The 18,174-nt window shown below is 48.1% G+C and overlaps 1 protein-coding gene across 2 annotated transcripts in view; it reads right to left on the bottom strand.

Moving 5' to 3' along the window:
• RHPN2 (rhophilin Rho GTPase binding protein 2) overlaps window positions 1-18,174 on the bottom strand; it is a 57,869-nt gene that overhangs the window by 25,308 nt on the left and 14,387 nt on the right. For both annotated transcript variants that reach the window (XM_072782450.1, XM_072782460.1), the window contains 2 exons: window positions 4,828-4,956; window positions 2,112-2,187 (listed from right to left, as the gene is read on the bottom strand). In XM_072782450.1, coding sequence (XP_072638551.1) covers window positions 2,112-2,187; window positions 4,828-4,956 — 205 coding nt within the window. The remainder of the gene's footprint in view (window positions 1-2,111; window positions 2,188-4,827; window positions 4,957-18,174) is intronic.

Genomic DNA, 18,174 nt, shown 5'->3' with positions numbered 1-18,174 from the left:
GAACAAAATTGGGCACCTGGGTGGCTCAGTTGGTTAAGTATCTGCCTTCAGCTCAGGTCATGATCCCAGAGTCTGAGGATCCAACCCTGCATCGGGCTCCCTGCTCAGAGGGGAGTCTGCTTCTCCCTCCGCCCCTCACCCGGATTGTGCTTTCTCTCTCTCAAATAGATAAATAAAATCTTTAAAAATAAATAAAATAGAATAAATAAAATAAAATAAATAAAATATAAAATAAAATAAATAAAATAAAATAAAATAAAATAAAATAAAATAAAATAAAATAAAATAAAATAAATAAAATAATAGGGGCACCCAGGTGGCTCAGCAGTTGAGCGTCTGCCTTCGGCTCAGGTTGTGATCCGGGGGTCCTGGGATCCAGCTCCCGCATCAGGCTCCCTGCTCGGTGGGGAGTCTGCTTCTCCCCCTCCCTCTGCACCCCCCACTGCCGCTTGTGCGCTCTCTCTTTCCTCCCCCTCTCTCAAACAAATAAAAATCTTTAAAAACTAAATAAGTAAAAATAAAAATAGAACAAAATCTCAGCGTGAAGCTTTGCTGACCATGAAATGCCACAGAGGTGCCAGACAAGCCGTACATTGAAGTGTCCTCATGAAACAGGCCAAACCACTCGTGAAGCACCTGACTATGTGACTCTCCGACAGCCACGTGGGAAGGAGAAAACACAATGTCCCCAGATGTTCTCATTTTCGTATGACTGACATTTGAAGAGTCTCTTTTGGGCTAAAATGACATGGTTGGAAGCCTCAGCTGAATAGCACTTGGCCATGCCTGCAACATGTGATTTTTTTCTTTCCCTCCACTGAGTTTAATGTGGAATTCAGCACGTGACACACTTGGATCCTTACAGATGTCCACGAAATCTCCAAGTTGCTCCAAGTCACCCTCGCACACGCCTGCACTCTTGCAGCCCGGGCACCAACCAACCAATGGAATCGTATAGAAACCACGCTACAGAAGCACCTAAAGACATTTCCACAGACACCAGGATTGTCTTGAGACTCACAGGCACGTGGCAAATGTCACATCTCTAAGTTCGGGCAGCCTGGAAACAGCTGGCAGAAAGCGGCAGCTCCTGGTGTTTTCCACCCAGAAAAACAAATCTGAGAGACTATCAACGTCCCTAGTCAAACTCCAAAATAAACCCTAAATCGACAGGGACCAGGACCTAGACGTAAACAAGGCGGCAGTCAGGAAGTCCCCGCGTGAAAGAGCTTAGGTCAACAGACTTGCAGTCTCTGCTCAGAACAAAGGGCAAGTGCAGAAGCTTTCAACGCACTGATTGCTTTTATTTATTATTTTTAAGATTTTACTCATTTAGGGGATCCCTGGGTGGCTCAGCAGTTAGGCGTCTGCCTTTGGCTCGGGGCGTGATCCTGGGGTCCTGGGATTGAGTCCCATATCGGGCTCCCTACAAGGAGCCTGCTTCTCCCTCTGCCTGTGTCTCTGCCTCTCTCTCTCTCTCTCTCTCTGTGTGTGTGCCTGTCATGAATAAATAAGTAAAATCTTAAAAAAAAAAAAAAAAAGACTTTACTCATTTATTTGAGAGAGAAAGCAAAAGACAGAGCATGAGCAGAGGGAGAGGGAGAAGCAGACTCATATTATCAGGGAGGCACAGATGGATAAATCCGTGATTAAGTAACTACAGCGAAATGGTTGAATCTAGGTCCTAAGTATATAAGGATTCACTGCAAAATTCTCTCAGGTTCTAAGTTTAGAAATTTTCATAATAAAATGTTGGGGGTGGGGGGAGCCGGGAAATGAGCGATTCTCCCATAAACATGGCTTAAATTGGTTACTGCATTTAAGAACAGAAAATAGGGTACAATTTTAAAGTCCCAAAGCTCGCCCTCCATGGATAGCCCGTGGCTTGGCCTCCTTGGGGGGACACAGGGCAGGCCCAGGTTTCTAACTTGCCTTCCCGGGCCCTGAGCCTCGGAGGGACCAGAGACGGCACAGGGGCGCAGGAGGGCAGCACTGGGTCCAGGGGTGCCCTGCAGAGATCAGATGACACTCGGCCCACTGGGCGAGGGATACACAAGTCCTGGTTTGTCCTTTTAAACAGTGAGTCCAGTGTCCACTGCTTTGAGACTTACCTTGAGAACGACTGAGAAGTCAACGTCCTTGGTTTCCTTCAGGCCAAGCGGAATCAAGGGGACCGTAAACGCCTCCCTGGAAGGAACACAGTATATGAACATCCCGCTCTGGGCTCAGTGGCCCAGCTCAGGGGACCCCCCACCACCTCCCCCACCACCCAGCACAGAGATGCCTCTGGTCACATGCCTGCCTCTGTTCTAAACCCCATCCCAGCACCCTGGGACTCCTGGACCACACAGCCTACCGCATGAGGCCTACCACCTTGGCCTAGGTCCCGACCTCAACCGTTCTTTCAGGGACTGTGCTGAGGACCTCCCACGTGGCAAGTGTGCCTGCTGTGCACGTGGCTCCCGGACCTGGGCACACCAGCCGGCCAGGGGGACCCCCTTCATCAGCTCCCAACCCCAACCTCCTCCCTCCTCCATTCCTCACCAGGGCAGGGCCCCCTCCCCAAACCTGGCCCTCGGGGGCCTCCTCCAATGGGACATCTCCCCCTAGGGGACCCATTACCTGCACGGGGAAGACCTTGAGAGCAGGGACCCCGTATGACAACTCAATGCACCCAGCTCCAGCCCAGGGTCACACCATGGCCAGCGACTTGTCCCCTATGTGGCTCCCTACCAACTGACCACTCAGTTACCCCCCAGGTCACCCTGGAAGTATGCCCTCAGCCTCTGTTCCTAGGGACAGGGGCAGGGCCAACAGGAAGGAAGGGGGACTCGGGCTGTGTTTTGCAAACAGAGACTTAGCTCCCTGACCTGTAACAGAAGACCTCCCGGGGCCGCTCAGCCCTCCGGGGAGAAGGCCAGGCATGCCGGGCAGGGTAGTGGACAATGCAGCTGTAAGCTGACACTGCCTCTGTGGCCGAGGGAAGAAACCACGGGCTGTGCTAAAAGCAGGCGAGATCCAACGGTGGGGGTGCGTGGCTTCCAAGCCCGCAGGGAAAGCTGGAACCTGGAAGTGGGGACAGGGTGGGCCGTGCCTCTCTCTGGGCCCCAGCACCCTCCTGCCCTCACCCCACCGGGGCTGGAGGCAAGGACTGCTGTCCCTGTGACTCCCCAGTCCCAACCTTGCGCTACCCTAACTTTCTCCACGACCTTGTAGCCCCCTCGCGTGTTCTCAGCTGCCCGGCCGACCCTCTCCTCTGGGCCTGCCTCACAGGAATGTTTAAAGATCAACGGTGCTAAGAAAGAAAGAACCTGCTCCGAAAGCAGGATGGGGGCGGATGCAGACCCAAGGTGTCATTATGACCCTGCCCAGCTGTGTCCCCTCCTCCCGAGGGCACGGGGAACCGGGTGGCCACCGGGGAGCCACACTGTAATCACGCGGGGGCCTTCCACGCCGTCCCCGCGGTGGCCACCCTGCACTCCGGCCCAGCGAGGGGGAGCATGACACAACACCCTGCACGTATGCGCAATGTTTGGCCCCGCCTCCCTCACTCAAGGAACTTCAACCTTTGGGCAAAACCCTGGAATCCAATACCACAGTGCAGGTGGGGAGAAGCCTCCCACCTGTTGTTCTGATTAGGTGTGTGCATCCCCCGCCCCCAAACGGGCGGCTCACAGGTGAGCGTGCCTGGGCACAGGGACGGCCCAGGGGCAAGAGCAGAGGCTTCACATGCTGGCTCTGAAAACACCCAATGGCGTGCAGAGGATTGGGGGTAATCAGGAAAAGCACATTCCAGGGGCACCTGGGTGGCTCAGCAGTTGGGCATCTGCCTTGGGCCCAGGGCATGACCCCAGGGTCCCAGGATCAAGTCCCACATCGGGTCCCCTGCATGGAGCCCGCTTCTCCCTCTGCCTGTGTCTCTGCCTCTCTGTGGGTCTCTCATGAATAAATAAATAAAATCTTAAAAGAAAAAAAAAAAAGAAAAGAAAAAACATACTCCAAAGGTGACTCGGGGTTCCCACCTGTCAACCTTTTGTTAATCCACAGACCTATTTACTGAATTTCCCAGCTACCTTTTGAGAAGCCTCATTTCCCCACGCAGGGTTGGGAAAAGAAGTTATTTCTCCTTAAAGATGGACCTCTCTTTCAAAGGTAGTGCACCTTGGGGAAACTTTCTGAGCTTTCTTTTCTTTTTCCTCTTTTTAAAATTTTATTTAAATTCAATTTGCCAACCTATAGTATAACACCCAGTGTTTCTGATCTCTTCTGAAGGGCCCATCTCAATAGTGCACCTCCCAGCAACACTCCCTAGGGGGAGGCCTCTGAATTGCGGCATTTGTTTCTCAAAGATGTATTGGGGTACGCTTCGGAAGTGTGTCCTCAGGGAACTCATGTGGGTCCCCTGATCTTTGACATAAATGATCCCTGTCAAGCTGTTTCTGCGTTTTTGTGTCCCATCAATAGAATGACCCAGGCAGGCCTTGTGCACGGTGAGGAGGAGGGCGGGGGGAAGAAGGGAAGGCAGTGTGGGCCCCCACCGGGCAGGCTGGCTCTCAGGGCTAACCACAGACGTGCGTCCAGGGCATCATTACGGCAGAGCCACATGACAGGTGCCATCTCTTCATCTGCTCCCAGCTGCACAGCACCCCCATCAAGCTACGTCCCCAAGCATCCTAGGACAACTGGAGGCGCAAACCTCAAACCGATCAATCCCTCTCTTCCCAAAGTGGGGTCGGCCACACCCTCAGGCCTGGGCACCGTCCCTGAAACTGCAATTTCCGAGGCTCAGAAGGTTAACTGGAAGAGAGAGTAACTGGCGCCACTTACTCCGTGCTCTGATAGACTCCCACTGAGATGTTCAGCCCTTCCAGCTCTTCCTTGAGCATCTGCAGGTCAGAGTTCACGAAGCTCAGCTCCAGGCGCACCTGCTCCCGTACCTTGTGGTTCGTAGCTACTCTGTTAGAAGAGGAGGGGAGGGAAAGTACCTTCAGCCACGCTGCCCAGCTGCCGGGGAGCAGACCTCCCAGCCCCCATAAGGAAGTTCTGAGGGTTCACTTGCAGATGTGAGTGCCAGATGTGACCAGGTGAGACGTCTCAGAGGCGCTCAGCACCTGGCCCATCTTGAGCCACGTCTGCCAGTAAACGGACCTGGGACAGAGTTGATTAACTGCGCTGCCAGACATAAATCTTAAAAGACATCCCTGCAAAGAATTAGCTTTGAGAAAAGAGAACAGCTCCCAGCCACCCAAAAAAAGCCATAAATTATCCCTTTGAAAGGAAATGGATAAGAAAACAGAGGGGTAGGCAACGCTCCCCAGCTCATTTTCTGACCCAAACCAGAGGAAGGCATCACAAAGAAGCAAAACAACAGATCGATATCCTTCATGAATATACATGAAAAAAAAAAAATCCTCGACAAAATATTAGCAAACCTAACATGGCAATATTTCACAAGGATTATATATTACAACCAAGTGGGACTTATCCCAGGATTGCAAGGTTGGTTTAAAATCTAAAAAAGCAATTATTGTGTCTCTGTGTCTCTCATGAATAAATAAGTAAAAAAAAAAAAATTAAAAATAAAATAAAATAAAATAAAAAGATTTTATTTATTTATTCATGAGAAACACAGAGAGAAAGAGAGACAGAGGCAGGCAGAGACACAGGCAGAGGGAGAAGCAGGTTCCATGCAGGGAGCCTGATGTGGGACTCGACCCCGGGTCTCCAGGATCCTGCCCTGGGCTGAAGGCGGCCCTAAACCGCTGAGCCACCCGGCCTGCCCCAGTGACATCCACTTTTGCTATTTCTAATCACTACTGAACTGGAGCTTCAAACCAGTGACAATAGGTAAATAAAGAAATTAAAGGCATGTGGATTGGAAAGGAAGAAGTAAAACTGTCTTTATTCATAGATGACACAATCTGGTATGTAGAAAATCCCAACGCATTCACAAAACACATACTGGAACTAATAAATTTAGGAACGGGGACACCTGGGTGGCTCGAGCTGTTGAGCACCTGCCTTCGGCCCAGAGTGTGATCCTGGGGTCCGGGGATGGAGTCCCACATCGGGCTCCCTGCGTGGAGCCTGCTTCTCTGCCTCTCTGTGTCTCTCATGAATGAATAAATAAAATCTCAAAAAAAATAAAAAATAAAAATAAAAATAAATTAAGGAAGGCCACAGGATAACAACTCAATATATGAAAATCATTTTTATCTCCACTACTCTTAAGATGAAATTAAGAAAATAATCTCATTCACAACAGCATCAAAAAGTATAAAATACTTTGGAAGACATTGAACAAGACAAGTATAAGATGTGTACACTGAAAACTACAAAACGCTGCATATTAAACTGAGAGACAGGCCATGTTTAGGGATTGGAAGATCCACTATTGTCAAAATGTCCATTTTCCCTAATTCATGTCAATTCAATGCAGTTCCAATCAAAACCCCAGTGAGCTTTTTAGTAGATATTGACAGATTCGTCCTACAATGCGTGCGGAAATGCAAAGGACCTGGACGGCAAATAATTTTGAAAAAGAAGAACATGGGCAGCCCAGGTGGCTCAGCAGTTTAGCGCCGCCTTCAGCCCAGGGCCTGATCCTGGAGTCCTGGGATCGAGTCCCGTGTCAGGCTCCCTGCGTGGAGCTTGCTTCTTTCTCCCTCTGCCTGTGTCTCTGCCTCTCTCTCTCTGTGTGTGTCTCATGAATAAATAAAATATTAAAAAAAAAAAGAAAGAAAAGAAAAAGAACAATGTTGGAGGACTTATGCTATCGGATTTTAAAGCTCACTATAAATCCACAGCAATCCAGATAACGTAGTATTGGCGTAAGGACAGGCAACAGAACGAAACAGATAAATCCTTACATTTACGGTGAACTGATTTTGGCAAAGGTGACATTTCAAGAGAGAAAAGACAGTCTGGTGCTGAAGCAGTTGGACATTCCTAGGTGTGCCCCTGTCCCCAAGACCACCCCCACATGCAGTGATTCACCAGGAGGACCAAGAGGACTCCTAGTGGAGGTGCACTCATGGCTCTGAGTTATTTCAGCAGATGGGCGAGGTGCGAGGCGTGAGGCCTGGAGGGAACCAGGCACAGGCTGCTACGAGTCCTCTCTCCCAGGAGTCACCCAGGACATGCTGAATTCCTCCAGCAGTGTTTTGACAGCACGTGTGAAACGCTATCTACTGAGCAAGCTCGCTCGAGACCTAGTGCCCTGGGTTTTTTTCCTGGGGACTAGTCAGGTAGGCCCTCGCGTCTAGTGTGCTCCAAAATTCCAGGCCCCCAGAAGGACAGCAGGTGCTCGGCATGAACTGCACTGTTTGTGCAAACAGTTCAGGCACAGTGAGCCTCTCTTAAACAGTTCTGGAAATGGTGGAAACTATCCCGAAATTAAATTTCCAGACACCAGCCAAGGGCCAACCTGGCAAGGAGGCTGAGGATAGCTGTCTCGGGTCTGCTCTGCTAACTCTTTTCCCCACAATCAAGAGAAAAATAAACCTTGACCTACATCTCGCCCCTATACGTAAATATTAAGTTAAAATGGATCAGAGACTTCAGCATAAGAGCTAAAACTCTATCACTTCTAGAAAAAAATATACAAGAAGATCTTCATGACCTCGGGCTGGGCAAAGTGTTCTTTACTATAAATCAAAAGTACGATCCATGGAAGAAGAAATCGAACTGGATTCTGTCCAATTTAAAAACTTCTGTGATTCAAAAGACAGCATAAAAAAAAAAAAAAAATAGGGCAGCCCCCGTGGCTCAGCGGTTTGGCCCCGCCTTCAGCCCGGGGCCTGATCCTGGAGACCCGGGATGGAGTCCCGCATCGGGCTCCCTGCATGGAGCCTGCTTCTCCCTCTGCCTGTGTCTCTGCCTCTCTCTCTGTGTGTGTTTCTCATGAATAAATAAATAAAATCTTTAAAATAAAATAAAAATACAATAAAAATAAAAATAAATGAAAACAGTGGCAGCCCCGGTGGCTCAGCAGTTTAGTGCCTGCCTTCGGCCCAGGGCGTGATCCCGGAGTCCCAGGATCGAGTCCCGGGTCGGGCTCCGTGCGTGGAGCCTGCTTCTCCCTCTGCCTGTGTGTGTGTGTGTCTCTCTCTCTCTCTCTGTCTCTCATGAATAAATAAAATATTTTTAAAAAATGAAAACACAAGCCACAGCCTGGGAGAAAAATATTTGCAAATTAGATATCTGGCACAGAATTTGTGGGACGCCTGGGTGGCTCAGTGGGTTAAGTATCTGCCTTTGGCTCAGGTCAGGATCCCAGAGTCCTGGGATGGAGCCCTGCTCAGGCTCCCTGCTCAGCCTCTCCCTCTGCTCCTTCCCCTACCCCTCCTCATGCTCTCTCCCACTCTCTCTCTCTCTTACTCATTCACTCTCTCAAATAAAAATCCTAAAAAAAAAAGAATCTGTATCTAGAATATATAAAGAGTTCTGTTAATTAAATAATAAAAAGACAATATAATCTTTTTAACAGACAAAAGATTTTTTTAAATTGAGATCTAATTGGGATCCCTGGGTGATGCAGTGGTTTAGCGCCTGCCTTTGGCCCAGGGCATGATCCTGGAGACCCGGGATCGAATCCCACGTCGGGCTCCCGGTGAATGGAGCCTGCTTCTCCCTCTGCCTGTGTCTCTGCCCCTCTCTCTCTCTCTCTCTCTCTCTCTGTGACTATCATAAAAAAAAAAAAATTGAGATCTAATATATATATATTTTTTAATTTTTATTTATTTATGATAGTCTCTCTTAACCCCCTTTACCTATTTTAGCCATCTCCCAACCCCCAACTCTGGCAACCAACCATCTGTTCTCTGTATCTATGAGCTTTTTTTTTTTTTTTTTTTTTAGAGATTCCACATATAAATGGGATCATCAGTATTTCTCTTTCTGTTTGACTTATTTCACTTAGCAAAATTCCCTCAAGGTCTATTCATGTTGTCACAAATGGCAAGATTTCACACTTCTTTATGGCCAAACAACATTACATTGTGTGTGTGTGTGTGTGTGTGTGTGTGTGTGTGTGAGTGTGTCATCTTCTTTACCCATTCACCCATGAATGGACACAGGGTATTTCTATATCTTGGCCCATTGTAAGTAATACTGCAATGAACATGGAGGTGCATCTATCTTTTTGAGTTAGTATTTTTGTTTTCCTCAGATAAATACCCAGAAGTGGGATCACTAGAACACATGGTAGTTATATATACTTTTTAAAAAGATTTTATTTATTTATTTATTCATTCACGAGAGACACAGAGAGGCAGAGACACAGGCAGAGGGAGATGCAGGCTCCCTGAGGGGAGCTCGATACAGGACTCAATCCCAGAACTCCGGGATCACCACCTGAGCTGAAGGCAGACACTTAACCACTGAGCCACCTGTGTCCCAGTAGTTCTATTTTTAATTTGTTTTCCATAGTCGATGCATCAATTTACAATCCCACCAACAGTGCACGAAGGTTCCCTTTTCTCCATATCCTCACCAACACTTATTTCTTCTCTTGTTGAGAACAGCCATTCTAAGAGGTGTGAGGTCACACTGTGGGTTTGATTTGCCTTTTCCTGATGATGAGTGATGTTGAGCATCTTTCCATGTCACCATTGGCCATCTTATGCCTTCTCTGGAAAACTGTCTATTCAGATCCTCCGCCTGTTTTTTAATCTGATTGTTCTTGTGTTACTGATTTGTATGAGCTTTATATATTTTGGTTATTAACCCAGTATCAGACAGATGATTTATAAACATTTCCTCCCACTCAGAAGGTTGCCTTTTCATTTTGTTAATGGTCCTTGCTGTGCATATTTGTAGTCTGATGTAGTTCCACGTGTTTATTTTTTTGCTTTGGTGGTTTTTGCTTTTGTGGTCAAATTCAAAAAATCATCACCATGATCAATGTCAAGCGGCTTACCTCCTATGTTTTCTTCCAGGACTTTTATGGTCTCAGGTCTTGTAAGTCTTTAAAATCTATAAAGAGGGGATCCCTGGGCGGCTCAGCAGTTTAGCGCCTGCCTTTGGCCCAGAGAGGGATCCTGGAGTCCCGGGATCGAGTCCCACATCAGGCTCCCTGCATGGGGCCTGCTTCTCCCTCTGCCTCTGTCTCTGCTCTCTCTCTCTGTGTGCATTTGCCATGAATAAATAAATTTTAAAAAAATCTTTAAAAAAAAAGATCTTTAAAAATAAATAAAATCTATAAAGAATAAGTCTTTAATCCATTTTGAGTTAATTTTTGTGTATCCTATAAGACAGTGGTCCAGTTTCCCCATCACTAAGAGACTATGCTTTCTCCGTTGTATATTCTTGGCTCCTCTGTATTAAGTTAATTGACCATTTATGCACAGGTTTATTTCTGCACTCTACTCCGTTTCATTCATCTATCCGTGTCTGTTTTTATGCCAATACCACACTGTTTTGATTACTATAGCATTGTAATATAGTTTGAAATCAGGAAACGTGATGCTCCAGCTTTGTTCTTCTTTCTCAAGATTGCTTTGACCACTCAGGCTCTTTTGTGGTTCCATGGAAATTCTGGCATTGTTTCATCTATTTTTGAAAAGTGCCATTGGAACTTTGATAGGGATGGCATTGAATTTATAGATTGCTTTGGCTGTCTGGACGTTTGAACCATATTAGTTCTTCCAATCCATGAGCATGGGATATCTTTCCATTTATTTATGCCTTCAGTGTCTTTCATCAGGGTCATAGTTTCCAGCGTACCGGTCTTTCACCTCTTTTGTTAAATTTATTCTTAGGTATTTCATTATCTTTGATGCAATTGTAAATGGAATTATTATCTTAATTTATCTTTCTGATAAGTCATTACTGGTGTATAGAAATACAATAAACTTCTATATGTTGATTGTCTATCCTATAACTTTCTGAATTCATGAAACAGACAAGACTTGAATAAACATATTACTAAAGAATAGATATGAATGGCTAAAAAGCGCACAAAAAAGTGCTGGATGTCTTGAGTCAAAATAGGGAAATACTAACTAAAACCATAATGAGGAGACACCTGTGTGGCTCCACAGTTGAGCATCTGCTTTCGGCTCAGGGAGTGATCCCGGGGTCCTGGGATCGAGTCCTGCATCGGGCTCCACGCAAGGAGTCTGCTTCTCCCTCTGCTTGTGTCTCTGCCTTTCTCTGTGTGTCTCTCATAAATAAATAAATAAATAAATAAATAAATAAATAAATAAATAAATAAATAAATATTTAAAGATGGGACGCCTGAATGGCTCAGTGGTTGAGCATCTGCCTTCAGCTCAGGGCGTGATCCTAGAGTCCCGGGATCGAGTCCCACATCTGACTCCTTGCATGTAGCCTGCTTCTCCTCCCTCTGCCTATGTCTCTGCCTCTCTCTGTGTCTCTATAAATAAATAAAATCTTTAAAAGAAATCTTAAAATTAAAAAAAAGTTAAAGAATAAAGTAGCATTAGTCTTAATAGTCAAAAAGTAAATGGGCCAAATCTCTGGTAAAAAACAAAAGACCCATTAACTGACAAATGGATAAACAAAATGTGATATATCCCCAGAATATTACCCTGTTAAGCAATATGAAGGCATAAATTTTACCCAAAGCCTCAAAGCAGACGTTTGGACACTTGCTAGAAGACTCTAGAAGTAAGGGTGCTCCCCTTACTTTACAGATTAGGAATCACTGCAAAAATAACACTGGCAACTATAACCAAGTACTGAGCCAGGCCTTGCAGGGCACATGCCCCTGAACCATCCCGGCAAGTCCTCACATTCCTCCAACCAGCTACCAGAACTTCTTCCTTTGACAGATGAGGACGCCTGGAGTTCATCAGCCAAGAGCTCCAGCCAGCCACAGAAATGGTACCTAATCACCTTCCCCCCCAACCAGCTGATGAAAATCCAGCCACCTGTCATGGGCGTGCTCTGTTCACCGCTTGTCAACCTTTCTCCAGGCAGTAAAATGCTAAACCTCTTCCCCTACAGTCTGCCCTCTCCACTGGGGCTCTCCTTGCCTCCCCACGTATTTGAGCTCATCCATTTCTCTCCATGATGTATTTATATGTATCCTCTCCCTTCTCTCTCTCCCCCACCCATCACTGAACTCCTCCTCCTGGACCCACAAGCTTATGCCACAGAAAACGCCACACTTGACCCTGACTGCAGATATGATGACACTTGCCCTGTCACTACTCAGTAAGTCTTCACATGTGCACATCTGGGCTTCCCAGCAGGGCAATGAGATATTGGAAGCTCAGTTTGGTGACGATCATTGGTTTGGGGATTTGGGCAGGGAGGCGAGGGGAGCATGATTACCAGTACGAAATACATTTTATATCACAACGCAGTGTACACATCTACATACCCCCCAGAACAAGCCGCACAAGCCTAACTTTGAAACACATGCGATGTATGCCAATATATCCAATTCTATTCTAATCAATAGCCTATTTTTTTAAAAGACTGATATCCGCAACTCTCCAATTCTGATTCTCTGACACCAACTGGGTGCCCAGCAATTCAATTCGATTCACTTCCCACAGGTTAAAGGCTCAGTGCCACAAGACTGCCCCCACGTCAAGTGCCAGTCACAAGGTTGGGGGTGGGGTGGGCACCTGTACTGCACCAGCTACAAATCAAGGGCTCCCCCAACACCCTTCTATGATAACTTGCCAGAATGACTCAGAAAATTCAGGAAAACACTTTGCTTACATTTACCATGGTTTACTTTAAAGGCCACAACTTAAGAACAGTCACATGGAATAGATCCAAAGGTCAAGGAGGGGCGAGCAGCTTTCACGTCCTCTCCAGGCACGTCACCCTCCCAGCATCTTGATGTGTTCACCAACCTGGAAGCTCCCCAACCTCATTGTGAGGGGTTTCCATGGAGATTTCATTACTTCATTACGCGGGCACAACTGATTAAATCATTGACCATTGGCAATTGAACCCAATCTTCAGCCCCCTTCCCCTCCCCAGAAGTCCAGGGTAGCATTGTAAGTTCCAGGTTTGGTCTTTCTTGGCTAATAGCCCCCATTTTGAAGGCCCTGTTCCCGTCATTAAGGAGTCACCTCACTAGCATACCGAAGGCAGGCGATTCCAAGGGTTTTAGGAGCTCTGCGCCAGGAACCAAGCACAGAGACCAAATATAACTATATATATTTATATTTTTTATTTATTTTTAATTAGGCTCTATGCCCAACATGCGGCTCGAACCCACAACCCTGAGATCAAAGTCCCACACTCTACCGACTGAGCCAGCCAGGCACCCCACCCACCCAAATATTTACTTTTTATGATACCACAGCAACTCAATGAATTGATTTCATTACACAGCATGAGTCAAAATCTGCCACTTGTAAAATCTGTACCACAGAGATGTTTCAGAGAATGTGGCTGATTCACTAGCTGATAATGTCCAGAAGGACACAAGGAAAAAAACTGGGAGAAGCTTCTTCTTAGCCCTGGTTTGCCTCTGGCTGAACCAATGGGTATGAAATGTGTTCCACGTCATATTCCCTTCTTCATACAGCCTGCCAGGAAGCTCAGAGAGGAGCTGGGGCCCATGTCTAACAAAGGACATAGAAGTTATAATGGAGAACAAGACCTCTGCCCTCTATTTCCTCCTGTTTGTCCCAGAAATTGGCACTGTCTTTTCCATGTGATGGAGGCTCAACAAATTTCAGCTGATGTAAGAACAAATGGCAGAGTAAAACCCCTCTCTAGAAGCAATGGTGGGGATGGGGAAGCCTGGTTCTCTGCAACAGAGTGGATCCAACTTAAAAACAACAATTCATACCCTAAGAGCCTTGCCCAAACATCTGCAGATCCTCCAAATAGGCCAACTTGATTTTTCCACCTCTATATATTGACTTGCCACTTCCCTTCCCTCTTGACTTGTCAATTTGAGATTTAGGATTTGCAACAGATCAACAGGCTGCTCTTTGGACACGGACCTCTGTGTGGGTCACTCTGGAAAAAGCTGGTGGCCAAGCAGGGCTTCAGGGTCAGTTTCCACAATGCTAACCTTCGGCTACAATAACAGATTGCCTAGAGTGTGCGCTGCTTCTCTTACAGATGATTTTTCGTGGATTTCTTGGTGCAAGGGAGCTTCTCAAATAAGGTAAGTCAATTAAAAGTACGGGCATCCCTGAGTGGCTCAGCAGTTTAGTGCTGCCTTCAGTCCAGGGTGTGATCCTGGAGTCCCAGGATCGAGTCCCACATCGGGCTCCCTGCAGGGAGCCTGCTTCTCTCTCTGCCTGTGTCTCTGCCTCTCTCTCTCTCTCTCTCTCTCTCTCTCATGAATAAATAAATAAATAAAATCTTAAAAAAAAAAAAAAAAACGATGTATGTGCCCAGGCTGGAGGAACAGCCTGGGGTAACATAAAAATAGAATCAGCTGGCCCAAATTAGGGATTAAAACCAGAGCCTCGGTCTCCTCGATACTGGTGCAGGAGCCAAACTTTGGGCTGAGTCTGGGCTGCCTTTCCAAAAGACAACAAATCGCTTCTATGGGCCTCCTTAGAAGAATATGGCTTTGGCTTTTTTTTGTTGTTTGTTTGTTTTTCTCACCTTCCCCTTGGTTGCAAACCTCCTTTGAGAACCTCATGGCCCAACAGCTGATATTACAGCCAAAAGAGCCCTTGAGGCCAACCAGAATAAGGCACAGGGCACTTCTGCCCCCAAGTCTCCAGCCTACGTTCTCCACGGCCTCCCTCTGGCCTGCACCACCAAGGAAAGGCCTCTTCCCTTGGGTTTTTCATAAACAGCATGCATACACTTGCAAAGTCCAGAATGAGAAGATGCACCACTGACCCACTGTGAGTGATCGACCCAACACGTGTGAACGGGGACGGAAGGCCACATTCAATTATTTCCTGAGGGTACTGACTGTATCCACGCATTCCTCCCCTGAATTTGGAGCCGCTGAGGCCCTCTTCACCTTAAGCAGCCCCTATGCCATAACGGCTTGCTTCTCTGCTCCGAGTCCAAAATTTTTTTAATATCCTGCCGTTTGTCTTAAAGACACACGTGAATTTTGAATGTTGACTCATATAATTCCATTCGCTTCACTGCAACTTTTTTCCCAAGTCTTTCAGTAAAATTGTCCCCCACCCCACCCCCCACCAGGAACAGGCACATCGACGAGCACCGAAGACATGCACCAGCTTTGGAGACCTTACTAGTACAGTTTGACCTTAATCCATCTGACCCCAAATCCTGCGAGTACCACCTGGTGGCCTCATGTGGCCACCCCCCGAGGGCAGCAGAACAGCAGGTCTGGCAAGACATTGGCTCCCAGTGGAGAAGTGCAGGAAGGCAGGCCTCAGGGTTGCCGTGAGCCCCAAAGGCCACGGGGGGCTCACACACCCCATGACACAGACACCTGACAGCCTCCATCAGAACCAATGGTGTGAGCATCCACTAACCCCAAGTCACTCTTGTTACAGCTGAGGCTACCCCTGGTCACCCCCCACCCAGGACTTCATGACCTGCCGGACCAGAAGTTACAAACTGGAGGTCAGGGGGGATTGTTCACGTGGTCCTCAGGGGGTTCTTTCTCCCACGTCGAAGTAGGTGCCAATATTTAAAAATTCAACTGTCAGAAGATTTTTAAAAAGGGAGAGAAAAAGGTCAGATCTCTATCTTCTCTTGAAAAAAACAAAAACAAAAACAAAAAAACCCACAGAACGAGCAACCATAGCCCTCCCCTCCATATGAGGCAAACTGCAGGCGGCCCCTCCAGAGAGCATGTGCTCTGCACTTTGCCACTGTCCCCCCCACTCCCTATTACGTCGCAGACTGGGCCCAGCCCCTCCAGCCCCTGTGAGCCTCAGAGTGGCCCAGCCCTGCTCTAGCCCAGAAGGTATTAGGGTGCAAGAGGGGAACCCGAAGCCCAAAGACGTTAAATGGCCTGCCCTGGCACAAAGGCCCCATTAGTTAAACTGAACTATGTGGCAGCTTGCTTTAAATTTCACAAAGACCAGGGACGCCTGGGCGGCTCAGCGGTTGAGCACCTGCCTTGGGCTCAGGGCGTGATCCCGGAGTCCGGGGATCGAGTCCTGCATCGGGCTCCCCGCATGGAGCCTGCTTCTCCCTCCGCCTGTGTCTCTCATGAATAAAATATAAAATCTTTAAAATAAAATAAAATAAATTTCACAAAGACCATCACTGTTTCAGAGAAATATCACATTTCCACCCCAGCTTTCCTCAAGGGAGGGCAGGGTGTTAGGAAGAGAGAGAGAATAATGTCCTTCCTTAGCCTAGAAAAGTAACTTTAAAATACCTGATGCCTTCCAGTAAAACTCCATGAAGCTCATGGATTCTGGGTGGACAAGGCTCAGAGGAGGAGAAGACCTTGAAAGGGTACAAAGCCTGGCTCTTCTCAATGCCCGTCCAGCGTCACAGCCCCTACCAATGCAGGTAAGCCCTGGGACTCCTGCATTCCTGCATTTTGGGGCAACACCCACCCAAATGCTCTTTTTTTAAGGTTTTATTTGGGGTGCCTGGGTGGCTCAGCAGTTGAGTGCCTGCCTTCAGCTCAGGGTGTGACCCCAGGGTCCTGGGATCGAGTCCCACATCGGGCTCCCTGCATGGATCCTGCTTCTCCCTCTGCCTGTGTCTCTGCCTCTCTCTGTGTGTCTCTCATGAATAAATAAGTAAAAATAAAATACATTTTAAAAAATTATTTTTATTTATTTGAGAGAGAGAGAGAGCAAGTGGGGAGGGGCAGAGGGAGAGGGACAGAGAATCTCAAGCAGACTCCACACTGAGCGCAGAGCCCAACGTGGAACTCGATCCCACGACCCTGAGATCACGACCTGAGCCGAAACCAAGAGTTGGACGCTTAACCAACGGAGCCACCCGGGTGCCACCCAAACACTCTATCTTTACCTGAGGGCCTTGGAGCGACACTGAGAACCTGAAAGCAGGCAGGTGCACACACAGGACAGCGGGGGCCCAATTTATGACGGAAACTACCCCTCGGCAGCAGGGACAGCCACCTAACCAGCCACCCGGGGACAACCACAGGACTTGGCTGGGCGCCCTATTTGTTTTCGGGAAACCGTTGGTGCTGCCAGAGTCAGATTAATAAATACCTTTAGGGTTCTCTCTCACAACATTCTCCAGAAAGGGCCACTTTGAACTTTTAGGTCAACTACGAAAATCATTAACAACCCCACCCTACCCGGCCAGCTCCACAACTGCCAACCCGACAATGAGCTTGAACCACTGGGTTTCGGAGCCTGTTTGCTGCTGCCGTTAAAGAACAAGCAGCCAAACCACCCGGTTCCTGCCTTAGCAACGCCAAGGCCCCCCCGCCAGAGAGGGCCTCCCTGATGGCCTGTTCCTAAGGCTGCGCCACGCTGTCACACTTGCCTTTCATCGACGCCCTAGAAAACACGGCCCCTGACATGACCGGACTTGTCTCCAGGGTGTTGAGGTCCCCCCACAAGAGATCAAGCATCGTAAAAGCAAGGCCTCGTTTGACCTGCCTGCGGCCTTCTCCTCTTGGACCTCAAACGCTGCCTGCCACTTCCTGGGTGCTCAACAAATTCATTTCCTGAGTGACCAAGCAGCCCAATCAACTGCAGCCCACTCCTGGGGAGCCGGGGTCCAGGCTGCCAGCCTGTCCCCCTTAGCCACAGAGCTGGCCCCATCAAAGTGTCAATCAAAAGAGGCAGCCACAACTTCCACGGGGGAGGGGGGCGTGCAGGATGGGGATGCATGCAGCCTTCCCAGCCCAGGGCCGCCGCTCCCGAAATCAAGGGCCTCTCTCCAGCTACACCGGCCACATGAAGCCCACTGCACTGTGCACCTGACCGTCCCCAGCTCCAGACTTCCCTGGGGACAGGGACACCGCCAGACATTTTAAAAGGTGAAATGTTGTGGAGCGCCCGACTGGCTCAGGCGGTGGAGCGTGCAACTCCTGATCTCAGGGTCGTGAATCCGAGCCCCAGATTGGGTATAGAGAAGACTTAAAAATAAATAAGTAAATAAACTTTAAAAAAAAGTGTCGGGCGGAGGGGTGGGGGGGCACCTGAGTGACTCAGCGGTTGAGCATCTGCGTTCGGCTCAGGTCATGATCCCAGGGTCCCAGGATCGAGTCCTGTATCAGGTTCCCTAGTCAGTGGGGAGCCTGCTTCTCCCTCTGCCTGTGTCTCTGCCTCTCTCTGTGTGTCTCTCATG

The sequence above is a fragment of the Canis lupus genome, chromosome 1 (assembly GCF_048164855.1).
Source record: "Canis lupus baileyi chromosome 1, mCanLup2.hap1, whole genome shotgun sequence".
NCBI classification, from domain to species: Eukaryota; Metazoa; Chordata; class Mammalia; order Carnivora; family Canidae; genus Canis; species Canis lupus.
This window is presented reverse-complemented; position numbering and strand designations above follow the sequence as displayed.